Source organism: Notolepis coatsorum (assembly GCF_963971535.1).
Source record: "Notolepis coatsorum genome assembly, chromosome: 10".
Classification (NCBI taxonomy): Eukaryota; Metazoa; Chordata; class Actinopteri; order Aulopiformes; family Paralepididae; genus Notolepis; species Notolepis coatsorum.
In genome coordinates this window covers 123886244-123912447 of record NC_140174.1, presented here as the reverse complement: position 1 = coordinate 123912447, position 26204 = coordinate 123886244, and the positions used below count along the sequence as shown (strand labels likewise).

At 45.4% G+C, this 26204-nt stretch overlaps 1 protein-coding gene across 1 annotated transcript in view; it reads left to right on the top strand.

The window, feature by feature from the left end:
* oxct1a (3-oxoacid CoA transferase 1a) overlaps window positions 1–26204 on the top strand; it is a 332821-nt gene that overhangs the window by 165753 nt on the left and 140864 nt on the right. The window contains exons 8-9 of the mRNA XM_084322619.1: window positions 9520–9627; window positions 22761–22875. Of these exons, the coding sequence (XP_084178745.1) occupies window positions 9520–9627; window positions 22761–22875 (223 nt within the window). The remainder of the gene's footprint in view (window positions 1–9519; window positions 9628–22760; window positions 22876–26204) is intronic.

Below are 26204 nucleotides of genomic sequence, written 5' to 3'. Positions count from 1 at the left end.
AATATATTATATTCAGCAGTCACAGTTGATCAAATCAAATGATCCTTACAAAAACATTCTGGCGTAAAACGTCTACAGGTTTCCTTTTGTCTTTGCTGATGATTTTAATCGAATTACACATTTCTTTTTTCTATCCACTTTTTCGCCTCCTGTTTTTCTGTGTTTTTCTCCCATCCCAATTTAGTCATGCCAATTCCTCCCTCCCCTTCCTGGTCGTTGCTCGCATGTGCCCCCCACTGGTCGGTCTAGGGAGGGTTGATAGATACTATCACATGTCCCCTCCGATACATGCGGAGTCAGCCAGCCACTTCTTTTCACCTGCCAGCGTGGACTCTCATTGGTGGGGTGTAACGTGTGGGAGGCTCACACTACCCTCACCATCTCCCTTCCTCGCTGTGCAGGCGCCCTGACCGACCTGTAGGAGTCGCTGTTTACAACGTCCAGATTACCACCCATCGACTCCCCTCCCGCTGACTCTGCCAATTGAGCCAGTATGACGGCCGGCCAAGCCGGAGGCAATGCTGACAGCCGGATTCGATACCAGTGTCTCTCGCGTTGGTGACCAGCGCTTAGTCCGCTGCGCCACCCAGCCACCGAATTACACATTTTCCAAATGTAATCCGGGCTGATTATAGTTACTTATTTTTCATAATCTGATTACGTAATCCTGGTTACCTGTGGTCAGTTGCGACCTGGAGGGGTTTCTCTCTGACCTCTAGCTTCAGGAGAGAGCGGTGTGTGTTCACAAATACTGACTGAACTGACTGTCACAGGGCCACAGGCAGCGTGTAGCTTAATCCCAGCGGAAGAGTCGCAGAACGCTTCCGCATTCTTCGCCGCACGCCAGTACGGTAATGCGCATTTCCTTTTCCTTCGCCCAGGTGCTCGCGAGGTGCCCGCGAGGTGCTCGCTCGCGCATGCGCATGAGATCCCCGCTTGGTTCGACACATTAACACGCTTTGGTTCATATTAATCACGCTTTGGTTCATATTCTTTGGTTCATATTAATCATATTAATCACATACACGCGATGGACGCAGCAGGCGATCACTGCTACTGTTATTCAGCCGCGCCGAGGTACATGCATTTGTACGTCACAGGAGAGAAACCGTGTATTCAAAGAAAGCTATTAAAATAGTCTTTGAATCTAAATATACTTTCTTTGTAAAATTTGTCATAATGTAGCATTTGTGTGTGTAACGTACTGTAAAAAATAAATGTTTTTTCACAGGAAATTCACTTCTCTGGTCTGCATCCCCTTAACAATTGTGTGTATTGAGCCGTACTGTATTGTACCCATTCTGCAATCTGTTATTTTCATTCAATCAATTTCATTCAATCAATTTTATGAATGACCAAAAAAACAATGTTACAAAATAAAGTTGACAGCTGCGTTGTGTTATCGTTACAATGTACAGGGAAATAACATTATGGCGTTGCGAGTGAATCGCGTCGCGATAATATACATGTATTCCATAATATGTAAAGTACAGTTGACAGCTGCGTTGTCCTCGTTTGGATAATATGTAAAGTACAGTTGACAGCGAGTGAATCGCGTCGCGATAATATACATGTATTCCATAATATGTAAAGTACAGTTGACAGCGAGTGAATCGCGTCGCGATAATATACATGTATTCCATAATATGTAAAGTACAGTTGACAGCTGCGTTGTCCTCGTTTGGATAATATGTAAAGTACATATCAATCAATCATGTACCTCGGCGCGGCTGAATAACAGTAGCAGTGATCGCCTGCGTCCATCGCGTGTATATATGTGTGCTAATATGGCGCGTTAGCGTTAATATGTGATTAATATGAACCAAATCGTGTTAATATGTGATTAATATAATCGCCTGCTGCGTCCATCGCGTGTATATATGTGTGCTAATATGGCGCGTTAGTATGAACCAAAGCGTGTTAATATGTGATTAATATGAACCAAAGCGTGTTAATATGTGATTAATATGAACCAAAGCGGCGAACCAAGCGGGGATCTCATTCGCCTGGGCGAAGGAAAAGGAAATGCGCATTACCGTACTGGCGTACGGCGAAGAATGCGGAAGCGTTCTGCGACTCTTCCGCTGGGATTAAGCTACACGCCCACAGGCACGGCATTATGTGGATTCTTAAAATGAGTGGCATTCCCCTTTAAGCATGGGGAATAGTGGTAGTAGAAGAAGAAGATGAATGGGGATAATGATGCTGTCATGGTATTCTCCCCAGAGAGGGGGACGATGACTCTGGTGTTCTCTCTCTCTCTCTCTCTCTCTCTCTCCCTCTCTCCCTCTCTCCCTCTCTCCCTCTCTCCCTCTCTGTGCGCATGCGTGTGTATGGTGGAAGCGTTTGTGGTGCGAGAGTCTGAGAAAGTACTTTTCTATCTTTTCTATCTTCATGTTGTTTGTCAAATTGTGAATTAGACTGTGGTTTATTTGACTGGTTGTGTGTTGGTGGTGTGCTGGTAGCGTTGTCAGTGTTCGCTTGGGCAGCTGTGTGCTGTCGCGGTGACATGGATTTCGTGAAGCTGACCAGGAAACATGGTTTCAAGGTCTCGCCGGCTTTTCCGTGTTCAGTGGAGGACTGTAGTCTCGCTGTTGCGAGAGTGGTAGGCGCTCCGGCCGTTAAATCTGCGGCAAGGATGAACGGGGGAGTTTTTTTTTGTGTGGATGATTTGATTAAAGGGGAACTATTTTACTATTTCTTACACTATTTGGGCACTTTTACACAATTCCTGTGAGTATGGAACACCTCTGTAATATATATATATTTTTTATTCATTGTTTTGTATTTCTAATCAAGTCCTCAAAAACAGCATTTTTCTACCTCAAGATCTCGAGCCGTTTTGAGCCTGGCCTCCAACCACTGTGTGCAGCTCATCTTGTACCTGATGCCACACTAACCATTAACATGCAGCGGTGTCTTTCTGACATCACAAATCATCACATTTTCAAATGACTCAGTTCAGTGAGGGTGAATATTGTGAGAGGAGAATTGGAAGAATGCGCCAATATGAGAATTAGAGACATAGATCATATTAATATAAGTTCACATAGCTAGGAAACAATGCTAAACACTCAAAAAGGCCATTTATAAGATAGTTCCCCTTTAAAGTAAATCAACTGATAACGGACAGGTTGGTCATACATCATACGTTTGTGTCTGTGATGCCGCTCACAACACCTGCAAAAAAGGTGACGTTGGCAAATGTTCCCCCGTTGGTGGGCGACGAGCTTATATTAACACTTTAACTGCCGAAGGTTAAATTCATGATATACCATCCCTTGCCAGCTCTATTTGTCTATGGAGAAGTTCCCCTTCTTTGCAGGGCTATAACCTTTTAAATTCTATTGCTAGATTGCCATTATTAGGGCCCATTCAATGTCCTATATGTATTGTTCAGGGTGTATGAACGTTAAACTTTTTCATTCACATATTCATACTAAAATATGGTCTAAAGTATGTTTTTATCTTTTTCTGCAGCTTTCTCCAGAACGTGATTTATAGCTCCAAATGCATTATATTGATGATGAAATACAGTTTGATAGCGATCTGTGCCAGATAAAAAATGTCAACTGGAGGTACTTCTAGAAGTTACTACACGTCATCTGATGTTGACCGGATGGGCGAGGGGGCGTTTATAATTCCGTGGGCAACGTTATACCATTCATCTAATGTGGGTCATATGTTCATCATAGCAGTTAGTAAAGAAGACGTTAGAGAATAACGCTGAATCTTACCGTGGCTTCCTCGCGCCGCTGGACGATGAGCGTGGAACTGAAATATTCCTATTATGGGATGTAGAAATATCCGATCCATTTCCAGGTTGTATAATAGTATATACGTCCAAATAACGTTGTTTATTGAGTTAGGGCGAGCAATCTATTATCCAGTGTTTCAAGATGGAGTCGCGGGAGCTATAGAGAGTGGCCGGACCACATTTGGATGAGTACTACCGGTTCAAAGGGTGACTTCCTGTTGGGCGATCTGCCGATCGGCCACCAGATGGCGCTCTTGAACCGCTAGAGGGTTGAGAGGAGACGAGCACTGTGTCTCAGGGCTGCGGAGGAAAAATATGATTTCGATCACAGATTTTTGAAATATTGATATTAAAGACGAGTTAGGGCGTCCTCGGCAACTTGAGCATGGCTAGGAAAGACGCCTAAACACGTTTTCGGCACTTAAAGTGTTAAGGGAACTCGCCAGGTTTGGGAAGATTGTATCTCCCTTAAAGAAGATGTCTTCGGGGTTTAAAGCACCTGAATTACAGCATGTGGTTTCTCACAGAAGGCAGACGTTCATTATAATGAACAAACGTGAGGACGAGTTGGATCTTAATTTTAAAGTAATAATAGACGGGTTTGAGTATATTTTTTTTGCGACGACTCAAAACATGCGTTGTTTTGGTTGTGGAAGGGAGGGGCATCAAAGACAAGCGTGCCCTGGGGAGGGGCCAAGCAGGGGGGCAAATGATGGGAAGAGTGCAACGAAGAAAGGAAGAGCAGCTTGGGGTGTGAATCAAGGGGTTGAGGGGGGGGGGGGGGGGGACAGGGGAAGAGGGGTGGTGGGGAGACTTCTGAGAAGGTTATTGTACCAGATAGAAGTGATAAGGAAATGGAAGGAGTAGGTAAGGCTGGAGATGCAGTACGAGGAAAGAATGGTGGGGATGGAGATGTGGGGGGGTGGGGGGGTGGGGGGGGTAGAAGGAGCTTGTGTCAGCCGGGACACGTTAGATAGCCAGGAGAAGAGTGGGACTGTTGAAGTACAAGGGACAGATGGAGGGGATGAAAATGAGGGGGGGGGGTCGTGGTAGGAAGGATTACAGAGGTGGCAAGTGTACCTGGGGTGGCTGTAGTTGATCTGCAGGGACAGGGTGCAGGGGCTGGTATCAGCGGGGATGAGATATATGGGCAAGAGGAGGGTGGGACTGTTGAGGGAACAGGGTCAAAGGACTCAGTTGAGGGGGTCAGGGTGGAGGAAGTGGAGGATATTGACATGGAAGAGGGGGACGACGGGATGAAGGTTGTTAGGCAGAAGAGGAAGATTGAAGTAGTTGGGTTGTCAAGCTCTCAAGCTAAGAAGACAGGTGTGACGGAAGTACTCAGCAGTACACAGAGTACACAAGAGAGTACATGGTCGGAGATGGGCGCTGATGGTGATGAGGAATATGAGAGCGATGCATCTGCAACTTCAGATAATGAGGGCTATTCATTGGAGGCAATGAAAATGTTTTTACGGATGACAAAGAACAGGAAGGGGGTAGACATAGCACAATTCTTTCCAGATAAGGCGTTGTTTATTTTGTCAGCAAGGAAAAATATGAGGTTTCAAGGAGATGGTCGTTTTGCTGACACAGAGATATACAGGATGAGAAAAATTGTACAGAAGGTACTGCGGGGCCCCAGTACGGTGGAGGAGGTACTGCGGGGCCTCGGTACGGTGGAAGACGGAGTGGAATCAGTGTAGTTTTGTTGTTTTTTTAGTTTTACGTTTTTATTTCTAAATGAGAGTTTTTTTTTATTGACGGGACTGGTGTGTTGTCACTTAGGGCTGGACATTTCAAGGTGTCCCGCTACCGGGGCCAGGAGGCTGAGACATTTTTGATCATCTCGTATACTATTTTTTTTTTTTTTTTTACTTTATTTTTGAGCGTTTATCGCTTTTCTGGTCAAGCATGACCGACAGAAACAGGTTGAAATGGGATGTAGAGCAGGGGAAGACATTCTGAGAAATGACGGCGGGTCCGGGAATCGAACTCGTCTCCCCCAGATCCGTGACGAGCACGGTTTTCCCCGACGCAGAAATAGCGCCGAGATATGCGGTGAGCTACGGGAGCTCCCCCATCTCGTATACTCTTATACATTTGTGGAACTTTGTAAAGACTGGGATTATGGAGGATTCAGAGACAGGAGCGGAGCGTATCGTTTTCATGCCCGATGGGAAGGCCACGCCATACTCCTTCAGCAAACCTATCATCAGAGTCATCATGGGGGATGTTTTCTCTGCCGTCTTTTTATGTTACCGGCACCTTTACCTTGTTCAAGGGTTGGAAGATATGACTGTGGGGCTCAACACGTTCTACGCCGGACTAAACGGTTTCCAGATTCAGCCTCGGAGGATGATGGCAATGCGGCCTTTGCTGGTTAATTTCTACCCTATGTTCGGAATGGGTTTCATCAGGGACTTGAGCTCTCGAATCAGGCTGCTCGATGGGAAGTCACTGGGGGCTGCCAGTCTCCGCACGGGGGAGTGGGAGGTGATGTTGGAGCGGCGTCTGAACCAGGAAGGAAAAGGCGGCCTCGGATGGGGTGGCGAGGGTAACAAACTGTCTAATGAGGATGTCGGTCCAGAGTGCATCTCGGTCCCCCTGCTCTGTTTTCAGCCCCTGACATCATCGATGCCATGTGATATACAACTGGTGAACGGTAGGAGCATACATGATAAGGCTGAAGGAGGAAGGTCAGCTGACGAGGCGGCCCTGTTTATCCACGGGACAGGCTGTGACTGGAGTCTGTCGGACACGCACAAAGGCCTGATGTGTTGTACCACACGGGGAAAGGTGAAGCTAGAGACGCTCTTCTCAGGACTATGGTTTCTACAGTGCCTCTCCGGTGTCTCTCTCTCTCTGATGCACCCAGAACTTTAGATCATTTAGAGTTATTTTTTTCCATGGGGGAAAATTCAAATGACAATTTGGTTCAGTTTCAGCATCGTTGTCCCTAATTGATTTTTTGTTTGTTTTGTTTTGGGTTTGTTTGTTTTTGTTTTTTTTGTTGAGTTGTAAAGTATTTTTATTTTGAATGGTTTGTTGCATCATTTGTAGTTTTAGTAAACATTTTAGTTTTTTTTATAAAATCTACAAAATCTCTCTCTCTCTCTCTCCCTGTGGACTTGTGTCAATTTGGTTTCTTCTCAAGTGTTCAAGTAATTTCCCCCCCCCATAAGAGTCTTCAAGAGAAGGGAAGTTTGCTCTTTCTCTCTCTCCCTCCCGGTTTTCTTCCAGTATACTTCTCAGATTTCTCTTACTTGCCCCTCGCTCTCTCTTTATCCATCCATTTGCTCTAACCTCGTTTTTTTGAGGATTTATCTATCCCTCTCTCTTTCTCTATCTATATCTCCTATGTCTTTCTCTCTCCCCCTTCTCTGTCTCTCTCTCTCTATCTCCCCTCTCTCTCTCCCCTCTCTCTCTCTTTCTCTCTTTGAGGCTTAGTAAAGCATTGCTCCTGCTGCCAGGCTGTTATCTCTTGTTGTTTAGCGCTGGAAACTGCAGTGTCTCCACATACAAATACGAGCCAAGCATCATGTACAATATGCTGTATGGCGACGGGAATCTGAAAGATACATAGATTAGCGTTGGAAGGACCAGGAGAGTTCAGAGACTCTTGGGGAAAGAAAGGCCAGCGGCTTGTTGTCAACATGCACATCCTGCTTCACTGTACAAGGATGTTAAAGTCTGCAACAAATAGAAACCAAGCCCACGCACTCACCTCCCCAATGACCCGCATACCTGTACACGAGAGAGAGAGAGAGAGAGAGAAATCATCTTCCCTTCTCCTGAAGAAGTGGAGAGAGAGAGAGAAATCATCTTCCCTTTTCCTGAAGAAGTAGAGAGAGATAGAGAGAGAGAAAAGATAGAGAGAGATGGTGGCACAGCAATCATCTTCCCTTCTCCTGGAGAAGTAGAGAGAGAGAGAGGCCCAGCAATCATCTTCCCTTCTCCTCGAGAAGTAGAGAGAGAGAGAGATAAAGAGATAAAGAGAGAGAGAGGAAAGATAAAGAGAGAGAGAGGGGAACAAGATAAATGGAGAGCGGGAAAGAAAGAGACAAATATGGAGACAGACGGAGAGAGAGAAAAAACATAAAGAGAGAGGGGAAAAAGATAAAGAGAGAGAGAGGGGAAAAAGATAAAGAGAGAGAGCGGGGAAAACAATAAAGAGAGAGAGAAAGAGAGAGACAAATATGGAGACAGACAGACAGAGGAGAGGAGAGAGAGAGCTCCATTCCTAGTATTCTCTGGTAAAATGTAGGGCTGCTCAATTATGGCAAACATCATAATCACAATAATTTTGACCGATATTGAAATCACGATTATTCAACGTGGTTACTCATTGATTGGAGAACATCACATGACGACGACGACTAGATTTGTTTTACCTTTTGTTTACCGCTATCTTCTACAAGTTACCGAAGATAAAATAACCAAACAGCGAGTCGCTGCGAAGGAAGTGTGCGCTACGTTTACCACACAGGGCAAAACGAGAGTGATGCCGCGCACGGCACAATAATAGTTTCATCTCGATTATTCCTCTTTCGTGATCGTGGGAAGATAAAAGAAAATCAGAATCGCCCGACCTTTAGTGAAGAGGAGAAGCTTCCAGGCGCTTGGGTCTCATTGTAGACTTTCCACCGTGGTCACGTTGAGCTCAGATCAATATCAGTTTCCATCACTGTCTCATTAGACTGAAATAACACATACACATCTTCATTTTGACCAGAAGCGAACCTGACAACCAGCCACCTCAGCCGCATAACGTGCCTTTTAGATTAGATTAGAATATTATTTTTATTATCGTCGTCATTCAGCACAAGTACAGTACAAACGAAGATAAGTTGGGCATCTAACCAGAGTGCACATCTAACAGTAAAGTGCAATAGTAATATACAATGTACAGGTTATTAAACTGGGTATAAAATATATAAATTGGTACTACTGAGTAATAGTGCTAATCAGATGTATGTACAGAGTTGTAGAATTAATATGTGCAATATGAATATTATTTACATTCAACAGACCTATATTTTGTCTATTTATACATAGCTTTGTGCAATATGTATATTGTTTATCCAACAGACCTATATTTTGACTAATTATATGTAGCTTTGTGCAATATGTATATTGTCTACATTCAATAGACCTATATTTTGACTACTTATATGTCGATATGTGCAATACGTCTGGCATATATGTGTACAATTTGACCTTGTGTTCATCTCATATTGCAACGAAAAAACTTCAATAAACAAAGTTTTGAAAAAAAATATTTAGGAATAAATGCCGTTGACTAGGCAGGTCCCCGGAGGAGGAGGGGTTGGGGTTAAAATACCCTTTCCTTATCAGCAAAACCTCCCTTATCTCCTTGGCATTTCGCTCTGTACTTTTTTACCATAGTTGGCCTAGATGGAGGCTATTTCCTGGTCCAGTAATTCTAACCGGCGATATTCTCTCCACGTTCTTCCATCCCAATGACTACCCCTTTCACTACCAAAGTGTTAACCTTCTGTGTATTGTCGCAGTGAAAGGGTTAACCGCTTGGTAGTGCGGCAGTGAAATGGCTACTGCGAGAGACGGCGTCTGGGCAGGCTGAGCTCATCTTCCCTCTTCTCTCCGTTTGTGTCTCTCTGTGTGTGTCTCGCTGTGTGTGTCTCTCTGTGTGTCTCAATGACTACTACTGCGAGAGACGGCATATGGGCGGGCTGAGCTCATCTTCCCTCTTCTCTCTCCGTGTGTGTCTCTCTGTGTAGGTGGAGGAGGTGGTGGACGTGGGAACCTTCGCGGAGGAGGACATCCACATCCCCAGCATCTACGTCCACAGGATCGTCCAGGGAGCCAGCTTCGAGAAGAGAATAGAGGTACGGTGGAGAGGAGAGAATAGAGGTACGGTGGAGGAGAGAATAGAGGTACGGTGGAGGAGAGAATAGAGGTACGGTGGAGGAGAGAATAGAGGTATGGTGGAGGAGAGAATAGAGGTACGGTGGAGAGGAGAGAATAGAGGTACGGTGGAGGAGAGAATAGAGGTACGGTGGAGGAGAGAATAGAGGTACGGTGGAGGAGAGAATAGAGGTACGGTGGAGGAGAGAATAGAGGTACGGTGGAGGAGAGAATAGAGGTACGGTGGAGGAGAGAATGGAGGTACGGTAGAGAAGAGAATAGAGGTACAGTAGAGGAGAGAATAGAGGTACGGTAGAGAAGAGAATATAGGTACAGTGGAGGAGAGAATAGAGGTACGGTAGAGAAGAGAATAGAGGTACAGTGGAGGAGAGAATAGAGGTACGGTAGAGAAGTGAATAGAGGTACGGTAGAGAATAGAGGTACAGTGGAGGAGAGAGTAGAGGTACGGTAGAGGAGAGAGTAGAGGTACGGTGGAGGAGAGAGTAGAGGTACGGTGGAGGAGAGAGTAGAGGTACGGTGGAGGAGAGAGTAGATGTACGGTGGAGGAGAGAATAGAGGTACGGTGGAGGAGAGAATAGAGGTACGGTAGAGAAGAGAATAGAGGTACAGTGGAGGAGAGAATAGAGGTACGGTAGAGAATAGAGGTACGGTGGAGGAGAGAATAGAGGTACGGTAGAGGAGAGAATAGAGGTACGGTAGAGAAGAGAATAGAGGTACGGTAGAGAATAGAGGTACGGTGGAGGAGAGAATAGAGGTACGGTAGAGAATAGAGGTACGGTAGAGGAGAGAATAGAGGTACGGTGGAGGAGAGAATAGAGGTACGGTGGAGGAGAGAATAGAGGTACGGTGGAGGAGAGAATAGAGGTACGGTGGAGGAGAGAATAGAGGTACGGTAGAGGAGAGAATAGAGGTGGTGGAGGAGAGAATAGAGGTACGGTAGAGGAGAGAATAGAGGTACGGTAGAGGAGAGAATAGAGGTACGGTAGAGAAGAGAATAGAGGTACGGTAGAGGAGAGAATAGAGGTGGTGGAGGAGAGAATAGAGGTACAGTAGAGGAGAGAATAGAGGTACGGTAGAGAAGAGAGTAGAGGTACGGTAGAGAGAATAGAGGTACGGTGGAGGAGAGAGTAGAGGTACGGTAGAGGAGAGAGTAGAGGTACGGTAGAGAGAATAGAGGTACGGTGGAGGAGAGAGTAGAGGTACGGTAGAGGAGAGAGTAGAGGTACGGTAGAGAGAATAGAGGTACAGTAGAGGAGAGAGTAGAGGTACAGTGGAGGAGAGAATAGAGGTACGGTAGAGAGAATAGAGGTACGGTGGAGGAGAGAGTAGAGGTACGGTGGAGGAGAGAGTAGATGTACGGTGGAGGAGAGAATAGAGGTACGGTGGAGGAGAGAATAGAGGTACGGTAGAGAAGAGAATAGAGGTACAGTGGAGGAGAGAATAGAGGTACGGTAGAGAATAGAGGTACGGTGGAGGAGAGAATAGAGGTACGGTAGAGGAGAGAATAGAGGTACGGTAGAGAAGAGAATAGAGGTACGGTAGAGAATAGAGGTACGGTGGAGGAGAGAATAGAGGTACGGTAGAGAATAGAGGTACGGTAGAGGAGAGAATAGAGGTACGGTGGAGGAGAGAATAGAGGTACGGTGGAGGAGAGAATAGAGGTACGGTGGAGGAGAGAATAGAGGTACGGTGGAGGAGAGAATAGAGGTACGGTGGAGGAGAGAATAGAGGTACGGTGGAGGAGAGAATAGAGGTACGGTAGAGGAGAGAATAGAGGTACGGTGGAGGAGAGAATAGAGGTACGGTGGAGGAGAGAATAGAGGTACGGTGGAGGAGAGAATAGAGGTACGGTGGAGGAGAGAATAGAGGTACGGTAGAGGAGAGAATAGAGGTGGTGGAGGAGAGAATAGAGGTGGTGGAGGAGAGAATAGAGGTACGGTGGAGGAGAGAATAGAGGTACGGTAGAGGAGAGAATAGAGGTACGGTGGAGGAGAGAATAGAGGTACGGTGGAGGAGAGAATAGAGGTACGGTGGAGGAGAGAATAGAGGTACGGTGGAGGAGAGAATAGAGGTACGGTAGAGGAGAGAATAGAGGTGGTGGAGGAGAGAATAGAGGTGGTGGAGGAGAGAATAGAGGTACGGTAGAGGAGAGAATAGAGGTACGGTAGAGGAGAGAATAGAGGTACGGTAGAGGAGAGAATAGAGGTACGGTGGAGGAGAGAATAGAGGTACGGTGGAGGAGAGAATAGAGGTACGGTGGAGGAGAGAATAGAGGTACGGTGGAGGAGAGAATAGAGGTACGGTAGAGGAGAGAATAGAGGTGGTGGAGGAGAGAATAGAGGTGGTGGAGGAGAGAATAGAGGTACGGTGGAGGAGAGAATAGAGGTACGGTAGAGGAGAGAATAGAGGTACGGTGGAGGAGAGAATAGAGGTACGGTGGAGGAGAGAATAGAGGTACGGTGGAGGAGAGAATAGAGGTACGGTGGAGGAGAGAATAGAGGTACGGTAGAGGAGAGAATAGAGGTGGTGGAGGAGAGAATAGAGGTGGTGGAGGAGAGAATAGAGGTACGGTAGAGGAGAGAATAGAGGTACGGTAGAGGAGAGAATAGAGGTACGGTAGAGGAGAGAATAGAGGTACGGTAGAGAAGAGAATAGAGGTACGGTAGAGGAGAGAATAGAGGTGGTGGAGGAGAGAATAGAGGTACAGTAGAGGAGAGAATAGAGGTACGGTAGAGAAGAGAGTAGAGGTACGGTAGAGGAGAGAATAGAGGTGGTAGAGGAGAGAATAGAGGTACGGTAGAGTAGAGGTACGTTAGAGGAGAGAATAGAGGTGGTGGAGGAGAGAATAGAGGTACAGTAGAGGAGAGAATAGAGGTACGGTAGAGAAGAGAGTAGAGGTACGGTAGAGAAGAGAGTAGAGGTACGGTAGAGAAGAGAATAAGGCTGAGCCCGAATGTTCGAACGTTCGTTTGTTACGTTGGCATTCGAATTCTAAATAAAAATTAGAATTTTAGATTTTTAATTAAAAAAAAAATATATATATATTCTGTTTAAACCAATGGGGTTTTTCTAATACTAATATTATAGTATAAAAAAAACTGCTGAGTTATATTCATTAAAGAAAGTTGATTTAATAAAAAAGAGACTAATTTAATCAGATGAATCACTTTATTCAAATTGAGGATTTAGTTTGAGGATGTTTATAAAAAAAATTAAAATAAAAAAACTGATTTTTGAAAAAAATATTACATTTTTGTTTTACATTTTTATTAAAAACGAAGGTTCGATGGTTAGTTCGAAAAACCCTGACGAAGTTTGAATCCCAAAAACAGGCTTCCGGGACAGCCTTAGGAGAGAATAGAGGTACGGTGGAGGAGAGAGTAGAGGTACGGTGGAGGAGAGAATAGAGGTACGGTGGAGGAGAGAGTAGAGGTACGGTGGAGGAGAGAGTAGAGGTACGGTGGAGGAGAGAGTAGAGGAGAGAATAGAGGTACGGTGGAGGAGAGAATAGAGGTACGGTGGAGGAGAGAGTAGAGGTACGGTGGAGGAGAGAGTAGAGGAGAGAATAGAGGTACGGTGGAGGAGAGAGTAGAGGAGAGAGTAGAGGTACGGTAGAGGAGAGGATAGAGGTAGAGCCATATGAAATCCGCGTTCACGGAATCGCGGAATTGACCAATAAAAATGGAACCGACTGCAAAACGTGGAATATTGCAGAATTTGGTCTAATCTGGACTGAAATTCCATTTTCGGGAGGAGATGGAACGTTTGGTGCAAAGAAAATGTTGACCGAGGACCCCCGGTTACACACAACACGCAGCAGTGTCCAAGTGTGTGCCATCTGGCTGCTTCGGTGTTAACACTTTGATTGCCTAAGGTTAAATTCATGATATACCATCCGTTGCCAGCTCTATTTAACATGGAGAAGTTCCCCTTCTTTGCAGGGCTATAACTTTTTAAATTATATTGCTAGATTGCCATTATTAGGGCCCATTCAAGGTCCTATATGTATTGTTCATGGTGTAGCAACGTTAAACTTTTTCATTCACATATTCATACTAAAATATGATCTAAAGTATAAGTATGTTTTCATCTCTTTCTGCAGCTTTCTCCAGAACGTGATTTATAGCCCCAAATACATTATATTGATGATGAAATACAGTTTGGTAGGAATCTGTGCAAGATAAAAAATTTCAATTGGACGTACTTCTAGAAGTTTCTACGTATCATCTGATATTGACCGGATGGGCGGGGGATCGTTTATAATTCCGTGGGCAACGTTTTACCATTCATCTAATGTGGGTCAAATGTTCATCATAGCAGTTAGTGTCGAACACGGTAATATTACACGCTAAAACTCACCCCAGTCTCCGCGGGCCGTTGGGCGATCAGCGTGGGGTAGACAGTTTTCCATTATGGGATGTTGAAATACCCGGTCCATTTCCAGGTTGTATAATAATATATACGTCCAAATCATGTTGTTTTTTCGAGTTATTTGCAGCGATCGATGTTCACTGTGTGAAGACTGAGTCTCTCTAACATTAGCGAGTGCCCGGACCACATATGGAGTGAGTCCTGCCGGGTTAAAGGTAACATCCGTTTTTTCTATCTGCCGATCGGCCACCAGATGGCGGTCTTGAACCGCTAGAGGATTGAGAGGAGATCACACTTGTGTCTCAGGGCCCCGGAAAGGAAATATGATTCCGATCACAGATTTTTGAAATATTGATATCAAAGACGAGTTACGGCGTCATCGGCAACTTGAGCATGGCGGGGAAGGACGCCTAAACTCGTCCTTTGGCAACTAAAGTGTTAATGTCATCAAGAAGCTAAGAAATTCCGCAATAAGCCCTAAATTCAGAGCAGAGCTGTATCCTAATGCTTTTTATGCCTCCGGCGATAAGGTGTTTTGCAAATTCTGTCAACGTACCGTGGACTGGACCCGCAAAAAAATTTACGTTACAGTGGACTATAGATGGAAATGATAGCTTCTTCCTAAATCTGGTGCACCCATCCATTTGTTTAATGCAAATGATTGTCAGTACACACACTGTCCTTTATAAACGAAATAAACTTAAATAGCTATGTAACGTTACAGTTTATACAATAGCATGCGAATGTCTCGATTCTGATTGGCTGAAACAGTCAAGTTAGACGTGGTTATTTTTTATAACCCACGCTCGTGATCCCAGAACCCGCCCACAACCGAATTACAATCACTCCACCAGTTCGAATTTTTCATAGGAAAAGCCAAGATGGCGGACAATAATCTTTACGAATGGATGTGTTGAAAGCGTCATAACGACTAATTCAAACGACAGATTTTTCAGCCCGCTTCTATAGCGTGCATAAGTACACATACTATTGATAATCTAGCGTAAAGCGCGATTCCTGCAGAATATTTTTTTTTTCTGAAAGTTTCAAAAAACGAGCGTTTTTCAAAATGGCATCAAACGGGAATGAACCGATTAAAAAAAACAATCCATTTAGACAATGTTGACTGCAAACAAGTCATTGATAAGCGACGGTCGTATTAGACACATAATTTAAGATATAGTTTATGCGTTCACAAATGCAAGTGCTCTGTCATTGAATAGAGTGGTGGCATTCAACGGGGTAAATAGGACACGGAGGCCGGCACTCAAAGTGTTAACACTTTCAGTGCCGTTCATGTAGATCTACGGTTCTGTCGTCCGATCGCTGAGTGCCGGAAACGTAGACCGGTCTAAACCACATTGCATGCGTGCACCACAAAGGATAATAGTGATGATCTAGCGTTGATTTCAGGAAGATCCGATAATCAGGTGAAAAATGACAACGTGTTTGTTTATTGAATTACACAAAAACGCTGTTTTCGTGTGTTTTCCCTGGAATTGCTCAGAAGCGGCCGGACTATGTTCATATTCAAAACGGTATCAAACGGAAATGTACGGATTTGCACGTTGACCAGAAGTAGCTCAATGAGACTCGAGGGCGTTATTAGACCCATAGCGATACTATAAAATATAGGTTTAGTTCTTCAAACTACAACTATGTTTATATGGGGTTAATGGGCCGCACGGAAGTGGTCACTTCCCGGAAGGGGCATGGCACTCAATGTGTTAAGAACTTCATTCTTAGATGCTTCTATAGAAAGTAGGCAAAAAAAATAAATGAGAAGTTGCGTCCCTATAGGAGGCTAATTTTCTTTTTGAACCTACTTTCTATAGAAGCAGCTGGGAGGTGCGCTGTTTTAAGTGAGCGTGGGCTTTTGAATTGATTGATTGATTGAACATTTTATTAATGTCCACCTTGTTTCAAACTGGTTAGGCTTAGGCCCTCTTTTGAAGTCGGTTTTGCTTAGAGTTTATCTTTAGAGCAGGGCGATAGACCACCAGCCCTTATTCCAAACCCTAAGCATAACCGACTTCGAAAGAGGGCGACTTCGAAAGAGGGCCTAAGTCTAACCAGTTTGAAACAAGGTGGACATTAATACAATTTTCAATCAATCAATTCAATAACCCACGCTCACTTAAAACAGCGCACCTCCCAGCTGCTTCTATAGAAAGTAGGTTAAAAAAAAATATCTTCAACTTCTTTCTTTTTTTTTGCACCTACTTTCTATAGAAGCATCTAAGAATGAAATTATTAACAGTTCTTAACCAGTTTTAAACAAGGTAAACATTAATAAAATGTTCAATCAATCAATCAAACCAATAACACACGCTCACTTACTTCTTGCCTTGAAACAGCGCACCTCCGAGCTGCTTCCACACGGAGGCAACTTCTCTTTTTTTTTTACTACTTTCTCTGCGGGTGGTTTTGTCAATAAATCTTCAATTAATGTGTGTTTATTGTATAGCAATAAGGTTGGATGAATTCGGCCATTGTATAAAAGCATTACATCACACGACAGTGTGTTATAGAAATTAGATCACGCCTATGGGGGTCTAACGACCCTCGGCTGCGCCTCGGGCCTAACAACCACCCATAGGCGTGATCTAATTTCTATAACCCACTCTGTCTCGTGATGTAATGCTTAAACATAGGACTATAGATGGAAATGATAGCTTCTTGTTAAATCTGGTGCACCCTCCATTTGTTTAATGCAAATGATTGTCAGTACACACTGTCCTTTATAAACGAAATAAACTAAACTAAAGGTGCCTAAATTATGCATTACTATATTTCATCACAATATAATAGATATAGCTAGGCTACTGACATTGTCATTGTGATAATGTCAGTAGTAGCTAGCTGTATCTATTGTTTACACTTGAAATGTGTATTTTTATTTTGTGTGCATTTTTATTTTGTCACTATTTGAAAAATATAGTGTAAAATGTAACTATTTCTGAGTTTCAGCACTTAAAAACATTAAATGGACGATGGTTATATCTTATTCAATTGTGGACATTTATTCATTCCCACTTATTAGACACTATTTCTGATGGTAAAATGAGCATAAAAAGCAAAATACAGAATTCTGAAATATTAAAACGGAAAAAACGGAATTTGGGAAAAAAAATTATGGAATTTGGAAAATAATAAAATGGATTTCATATGGCTCTAAATCAGGGGTGGGCAATTATTTTTCCCAGGGGGCCGAATGAGCAACTGAAAATATGTTGGAGGGCCGGGCCAAAATTCCAAACTCAATTATGCATAATATACACTTTATTTCTATATAAAAAGCAGTAAATGGCATTGTTTTGACCCCTGGTAAGAGTGTATGTTATTATTTGGCAATTAAAAGGTGAGGTTAGCTTTCAAAAATATCATTTATTCAAATAGAATTTATTTCCAAAATGATAAACAAAATGTGAAACATTAACAAAGGGCATGTATGAAAAAGTGCTATACAAATAAAGTTATTATTTTGAGTTTTATATACTATTGAAACAAGGATTTTCTTAGCTTTCTAAAGACATCACATCATCTTATAGCCAAAATAAACAAGACATGTCACTGAACTGTGTAAAGAAAAGTGTCCCAGTAGCCTTTTTTACTTTACATGCCTATATTAAACATTTAATGTTTTCAGAACTGTGCAAAAAAAAGAAAAAAAAAATATCAAGTGTCCCATTTCACTTGTTTTTTTTCATTCAGTGTGATAAATCCAGTCTCTGTTGAGCTTTAACAAGTCCATCAAAGTCAGGTTGCATGTCTGAGGTGGAGATGCGAAGCACAGCTGCCAGATGTTCATCAGTGAGAGAGGATCTGTACCTGGACTTGGTAAACGTCATGACTGAGAATGTCTGTTCACATATAGGTGGATCCAAAGAGAACCAACATCTTCTAAGCATGTCTCCTCATGTTTGGAAAGTTCTCCTCCTTGAGATCAGAGTAGAACTCTAGCAGTGATGCTGACTTAAAGTGCTCTTTCAGTAGTGAATCAGACTGCAGGTCAATGAGTTCAAGCTGAACATCAGTGGGTGCACTATCAACACTGCAGGTAAAGGGAGAGGAAACCAGCTGCATTTCATCCTCAACCTTTTTTAAATCTTGAAAACGCCTTGAAAATTCATCATGCAGTGCTCCCAACATGGATGAGTACCTGTGCCGGTGATCAGCTGATGGTTTGACTTCTTTCAGGGTTTTCATGTGTTTGAGATTGTTGCTGCCTAGTTGCCTTGAAATTAATTGCAACTTTGTCATGAAGGCTTTCACATGGCTATGCATTTCATGAGCAAAAATGCCCTTGCCCTGCAGTTGTGTGTTCAGTAGGGATGGGTACCGTTCACATTTGAACCGATACGGTACCGGTACCTGTGAATTGATACCGGTACCCAACGGTACCTTTTTTCTGTACTTTAGTCTCTAAAAATGTAATCTACCTACCTCAGTTGTGAAAAAAAAAAATCTTAACTTCAAATAACCACACTTTCCACCGTTCTCGGCTTGCCCCGACTGCTTTGTTGTTGAATCAAGTCAAATCCTAGGTAAGCGTATATTGTGCGTGTGAACGTTGACATGAAAAGAAAAAAGTTAAAAAATCATGTAATCTTTCGCGGGCCGGTCAGAATCATCCCCGCGGGCCGTACAATGCCCAGGTCTGCTCTAAATAGAGGTACGGTAGAGGAGAGAATAGAGGTACGGTAGAAAACGTCATTGCGTTTTTCGTGTTCCACCCTCTGTTCCAACGCAACGTATTTCCCCATTGCCCATTTCTAAATCGTCTCGTTTAAAACAAATTAGGGTTGACCCCTATTAGTCGATTAGTCGACTAATCGGTCGAAAGGAGCCGTAGTCGACTGGCCAACCTCTTAGTCGAATAACGCTAATGGCACGCATACCAGAGGCTAACTGCCTACGAAAACAGGCACAGAGGCACTGAAAGAGGATTTCACCCATCTAATGAACACACTAGACTAGACAAATATCAAGATGTATCCATCAGTGGACCAATTGCATGCTTTTGCAGAGGACAAGAAGCCTTCAGTCGACTCCTTCAGACATTAAGCACCCCCCACAGCCCAAATGGAATGATCATTTTTTTTTATTATACTAACGGCACATTTTGGCCAATCATAGTCGACCATCCAAATCCTTAGTCGGGGACAGCCCTAAAACAAATAAAGCATTAACATTTGCATGGTGTACCTTTCTGTGCTTATTCAAGTTTCTCAAGTTTCAAGTTTCTTTAATAGTTGTCATACAGAAGTACAGAATACTTTTATACAAAATGCTTCTTACTGTTACGCTCCAGAGACTGTGCTAGACAAGATAAGTATGAAATAACATAGTATAGCATGTAAATTAGAAGTAAAAAAATGAGGTCACAGTGTTCAGTATAGACATATGTACAATGTTCGATGCGGAATAGACGTAACTGAGTTACCATATAATATACAATATACTGTACTAATATACAATACTATATAGTGCAAAGCAGAAATGGGATAAGGTACAATTTACAGTAAGGTGTACGAGTTGTAGTGCAAATCCTTTATCAATAAATATAAAGTGTGTTTAGGTGATCTAAAGTGTGGAGAGTGGGTGCTGCATTGTGTTGTTTGTTTAAAGTGAGTGTGTGTGTGGATGTGTGTGCTGTGTGTATTTGGTGATTGTTGTATAGTGTTTATTGTTCGTTGAGCAGCCTGATGGCCTGGGGATAGAAGCTTCTTCTGAGTCTTTAATGTCCTTAATGATTCTCTTAGCCTTACCCCTGCACCGCTTGTTGTAAATGTTCTGGAGGGTGGGGAGCCCCCCTCCAATTGTGCGTTCGGCTGAACGTGTCACCCTTTGTAGTCTGCTTCGGTCTTGTGCAGTGCTATTCCCAAACCAGGAGGTGATGTTGCCAGTCAAGATGCTCTCTATTGTACATGAGTAGAAGTTCTTAAGGATCTTCTGACTGACTTGGAACTTCCTTAGGCGCCTGAGGAAGTAGAGGCGTTGTCGTGCCTTCTTCACAACACTGTCAATGTGTGTGGTCCATGTCAAGTCCTCTGATATGTGGGCTCCGAGGTACTTAAAGCTGTTCACTCTCTCAACCGGTGCCCCGTCGATGCTGAGGGGGCTGTAGTCCTTGACCCCCGACCTCCTGAAGTCCACAATCATCTCCTTTGTTTTGCTGACGTTCAGGGAGATATATTTTTTACAGTGTAGTCTTGCGATCAATCAAAACTTATTTACACGATATACCTCACATTCACCCTCCATTCACATCCTGGTGTTCTCCATTAGGCCTGTAGGTGGAGCTATGACAGCACACGTACAGTACACACACCGATGGTGTGTGATGTGTCCAAAAATGAATGGGCAAATGTGAGTGAAATGGTCGCACTGTATGCAGCTGTTTGTCTGCATTGCATCGAATCCCCCCCTGTCGGTTGATACAACTATCATAATAATATTGTTAATAATAACAATAACAATAATGATGTAATAATGTCAAAATTATCATTAAAAAGACCTGATTATGAGAAAAAAATATTACGATGCATGGAAGGCATCTCCATGTCAAAAAGGTTGCTGACCCCTGGTGTAGACTACCATATGCTGCCCTACTGTCGGTCTGGGGAGGGTGTAGACTACCACATGCTGCCCTACTGTCGGTCTGAGGAGAGTGTAGACTACCACATGCTGCCCTACTGTCGGTCTGAGGAGAGTGTAGACTACCACATGCTGCCCTACTGTCTGGGGAGGGTGTAGACTACTACATGCTGCCCTACTGTCTGGGGAGGGTGTAGACTACCACATGCTGCCCTACTGTCAGTCTGGTGAGGGTGTAGACTACCACATGCTGCCCTACTGTCAGTTTGGGGAGGGTGTAGACTACCACATGCTGCCCTACTGTCTGGGGAGGGTGTAGACTACCACATGCTGCCCTACTGTTGGTCTGGGGAGGATGTAGACTACCACATGCTGCCCTACTGTCGGTCTGGGGAGGGTGTAGACTACCACATGCTGCCCTACTGTCAGTCTGGGGAGGGTGTAGACTACCACATGCTGCCCTACTGTCAGTCTGGTGAGGGTGTAGACTACCACATGCTGCCCTACTGTTGGTCTGGGGAGGGTGTGTAGACTACCACATGCTGCCCTACTGTCAGTCTGGGGAGGGTGTAGACTACCACATGCTGCCCTACCGTCAGTCTGGGGAGGGTGTAGACTACCACATGCTGCCCTACTGTCAGTCTGGGGAGGGTGTAGACTACCACATGCTGCCCTACTGTCGGTCTGGGGAGGGTGTAGATTACCACATGCTGCCCTACTGTCTGGGGAGGGTGTAGACTACCACATGCTGCCCTACTGTCTGGGGAGGGTGTAGACTACCACATGCTGCCCTACTGTCTGGGGAGGGTGGAGACTACCACATGCTGCCCTACCGTCAGTCTGGGGAGGGTGTAGACTACCACATGCTGCCCTACTGTCAGTCTGGGGAGGGTGTAGACTACCACATGCTGCCCTACTGTCGGTCTGGGGAGGGTGTAGATTACCACATGCTGCCCTACTGTCTGGGGACGGTGGAGACTACCACATGCTGCCCTACTGTCAGTCTGGGGAGGGTGTAGACTACCACATGCTGCCCTACTGTCAGTCTGGGGAGGGTGTAGACTACCACATGCCTCCTCCGATACATGTGGAGTCACCAGTGAGGAGTTTCACTGGGAGAACGTAACGCGTGCAGAGGTTCACACTATCTCCACCAGATCCCCTCCCTGCTCCGACCAGTAGGAGTCGCTGTTTGCAACGACCAGGACTCGTATACCCCACCGGCTTCCCACCCGCGAACACTGCCAATTGTGTTTGTAGGGACGACTGACCAAGCTGGAGGTACCGCTGACCTCTACGCTACTTAAGAGTTTTTTCTCTTGTTGAAATCCTAATACGGCGAATGGATTAGAGAGAGAGCAGATATGTCAAAGAAAGATTTCAACTGTGTAGTGATATCGGGGCTTAGACAGCGCAACAGTAGTAAATATAATTCACAGAAGGTAGTGAATTAGTTGTGTTAATTCCACAACTATTCAGGGGGGAACTAAACTCATTTTTGACAGAGCCCTTCCCAGGTGAGCTCTCCCTTATTTTCAGTTTTACGATTAAGTGACTTAATCCTTATCTCGTGTCGCCCTGCTGATTACGTGGTCCATTTTGAACTGTAGAAATAAATTGTTCTCTCTCTGTCTCTTTATTGTTCTCTTATCCCTCTCTATAGGGAGGTGTAGTCTGACGTCACTTTGGACCGCCCGCGAGGTCCACCCAGTATAGGGATTCATCATTGGGAAAATGGATTATCGGCTATTGTAACAATTCTGCCGCATGGAAATTGGAAACTTTCCATTTTTGCATAAAATGAGTTCCCTTCTATCACTAACATTATTGTTTAAGCATTTTTGGTTGAAATAAAATTCGACGATTTTTTTTAATGATTAATTGCGAATATCTTCATGTTGAGCTATATATTGTGGATCAATAAGCACAGAAAGGTACACCATGCAAATGTTCATGCTTTATTTGTTTTAAACGAGACGATTTAGAAATGGTCAATGGGGAAATACGTTGCATTGGACAGAGGGTGGAACACGAAAAACGGCAATGACGTAACCACTACACCTCCCTATCTTCCCACCCTCTTATTTCCTCTCTCTCTCTCCTGCTTCTCTCGTTCCTCCAGAGGCGCACGGTGCAGAAAGGTCCGAATGAGAAGCCCAAAGCGAAGAAGGCGTCTGACGTGGTGCGAGAGCGGATCATCCGCCGGGCGGCGCTGGAGTTTGAGGACGGGATGTACGGTATCCTTTCAGGCCCAGTTCTGCTGTGCCTCCCTGTTGGAGCGACGGAACACGTCCGGATAGACGGGGCGCGTCCTACTTAGGGGTGGCAGGGTTATTTATTTATTTATTTTATTACGGATCCCCATTAGTCATCACCGCAGCAACAACTAGTCTTCCTGGGGTCCACACACAACAAAACAGTACATACATACATAACATTATAGTAGCATACATTTAAAAATCTATTCCAATATTCCTACATATAAAAATAATTCCAAATAGCATTACAGTACACAGAGTATCAGATCACAGAAAATACAATAAAAGGGATTAAACTCTCAGACAGTCATATCTTTACAGTGTACACTACAGTATCTGTGTTTTTCAAAGTACACGGTATTGCGCAAAATACCACTCCCAACTCTTGGGGCTCTAGTTCTGTCAATCATTTGGCGATCTCGAAAATGATTGTGGAGGGTTGTAGCCAATGAGTGTGGCTTTCCAATGATACCCCACGTGGGGATGTATGCATCTAAAAAACAAAAAATAACTAAGAAGCGAAAACAGGAAGAGAAAAACAGCCGAATGAATGTAAGTCTATGAGAAAACTGAGTTTTTCTTTTGTACACAGTTTACAAAAATCGCTCCTAATCACTCATTTCTGAATGGATCTTTATGAAATTTGGACATGTACTACATAAGGCTTCAGGCTATGGGTCTGTATGGATTTGTAAGCCTCCAGGCATTCTGGGGAAATGCTACCTCTGGACTACTAACTACTACAGAAACAATTTGAGTAACAAGTTTTTCTACAACTCAAGTTCAGACCTATGTTACTCTATTTCATTAGCACTAAAAGTGAATTTTCTTTCTGGGATCAGACACTTCAGAATGTCATCGTTCAAAAGAGACCAGGCTCATGCATGTGCTATAAGTATAAAGTATGTTGTTTTGGTTTGCAAAAAAAGTATGCAGTCCTCAAAAAACTAAAAGGGCCACTTTTGGGGCCGCAGGTTAAGAGGTTAAAGGATAAAATAATTCAGGAGTACAGTTTTGAGGCGGCTAGGTGGTGTAGTGGGCAATGCGCTCGCTGGGCTCTCGTTGCCCTCGCCAACATCCTCGCCACAGGGGACGTGTACCAGCGGCTTCTCGCTGATTTCCCCGCTCTGACTGTGCCCACGTTTTCTGCTATGGTCGCAAAACATGGGGTGGAGCATTATATCCCCACGGCCGGTCCGCCAGTTTTCGCGCGCGCACGCCGCCTTGACGCCGCTAAACTGGCCATCGCTAAAGGGGAGTTTGACACAATGGAGCAGCTCGGCATTGTGCGGCGCTCCGACAGCCCGTGGGCCTCGCCTTTGCATATGGTTCCGAAGGCTGATGGGAAGTGGCGCCCGTGTGGAGATTTCCGGCGCCTCAATAGTGCCACGGATCATGACCGCTACCCTGTCCCGCACAACCAGGACTTTTCTGTTCACCTGGCCGGGACCACCATTTTCTCCAAGGTGGATTTGGTGCGGGGCTACCACCAGGTGCCAGTCCATCCCAGAGACGTGCCCAAGACCGCCGTTATTACCCCGTTTGGACTTTTCGAGTTTTTAAGGATGCCTTTCGGACTCAAGGGGGCAGCGCAGACCTTCCAGCGGTTAATGGACTCTGTGCTGCGAGGGTTGTCATTTTTGTTTGTGTATTTAGACGACATCCTGGTGGCCAGCACATCTGCTGAGGAGCATTGTTTGCACCTCCGACAGCTGTTTCAGCGGCTGAATGAACATGGGCTGATTGTTAACCCAGCCAAGTGTCAGTTCGGCCGGCCAGACATAGACTTCCTGGGCCATCACATCTCTTCACAGGGAGCTGTGCCTCTGCCCACCAAGGTGGAGGCGATCACTGCCTTCCCACGTCCTCGCACCATCAAGCCCCTACAGGAGTTCCTCGGTATGGTACATTTTTATAACCGATTCATACCAGGAGCGGCTCTCTTGATGCACCCCCTGTACGAGGCACTAAGGGGCAAGAAGGACAATCAGGAGGTGGACTGGTCCCCTGAGAGGGTCCAGGCGTTTGATAGTGCTAAGGCTGCTCTCGCTAACGCTACTATGCTGGCACACCCGTACCCGGCCGCTCCAATAGCCCTCACGACCGATGCCTCGGACTATGCTGTGGGGGCGGTGTGTGATCAGTGGGTGGCCGGCGCCTGGCAGCCTCTGGCCTTTTTCAGCAGGACACTGCGGGACAATGAGAGGAAATACAGCACGTTTGACAGGGAGCTGCTGGCCCTTTTCCTCGCCACACGTCATTTTAGGTTCCTGTTGGAGGGCCGGAAGTTCACCGCTTTCGTGGACCACAAGCCTCTGACCTTTGCCATGGCTAAGACCACGGAACCATGGTCGGCACGGCAGCAGCGCCAACTGTCCGCCATTTCGGAATTCACCACGGACCTGCAGCATGTGGCGGGCAAGGACAACCTGGTGGCTGACTGCCTCTCCAGAGTGCGGGTCAACACTGTGCACCTGGGTGTGGACTACGCAGCCATGGCAGTTGACCAGTGCACGGACATGGACATCCAGGCATTCAGGACGGCCACGACAGGACTGAGACTGGAGGATGTGGTGTTCCAGGACAGACATCCTCTGCGATGTCTCCACAGGCCGACCTCGCCCGATGGTCCCCGCTGACTGGCGCCGCCGCATTTACGATGCTATACATGCTTTGTCGCACCCGGGGGTGAAGGCATCAGTTAAGCTGGTGGGGGCTAGGTTCGTCTGGCCGGGCCTCAGGAAGGACGTCAAGGGGTGGGCTGCCTCTTGTGTAGCGTGCCAGCGCGCCAAGGTGCATCGGCACACTAAGGCCCCGCTGGGGCCATTTCTCATCCCGGAGAGACGTTTTGATCACGTTAACGTGGACCTGATGGGCCCGCTGCCCCCCTCCCAGGGGTTCACTCACCTGCTGACCATGGTGGACAGGACCACCAGGTGGCCGGAGGCTGTGCCCCTGTCATCCACTACATCGGCGGACGTGGCTCGGGCGTTCATCTCGACCTGGGTGGCCCGTTTCGGTACCCCTGCGGATCTAACTTCGGACAGAGGGCCCCAGTTCACGTCAGAGCTGTGGAGCGCCGTGGCGGAGAGTTTGGGGGTGAAACTCCACCGCACTGTGGCATACAACCCGCAGGCAAATGGTCTCTGTGAGCGTTTCCACCGCACTATGAAGGCGGCTCTCCGGGCGGCTCTTACGGACAGTAATTGGGTTGACCGTTTGCCGTGGGTCATGCTAGGCCTGCGCTCGGCCCCAAAGGAGGATCTGCAGTCATCTTCGGCTGAGCTCGTCTTGGGTCAGCCGCTGAG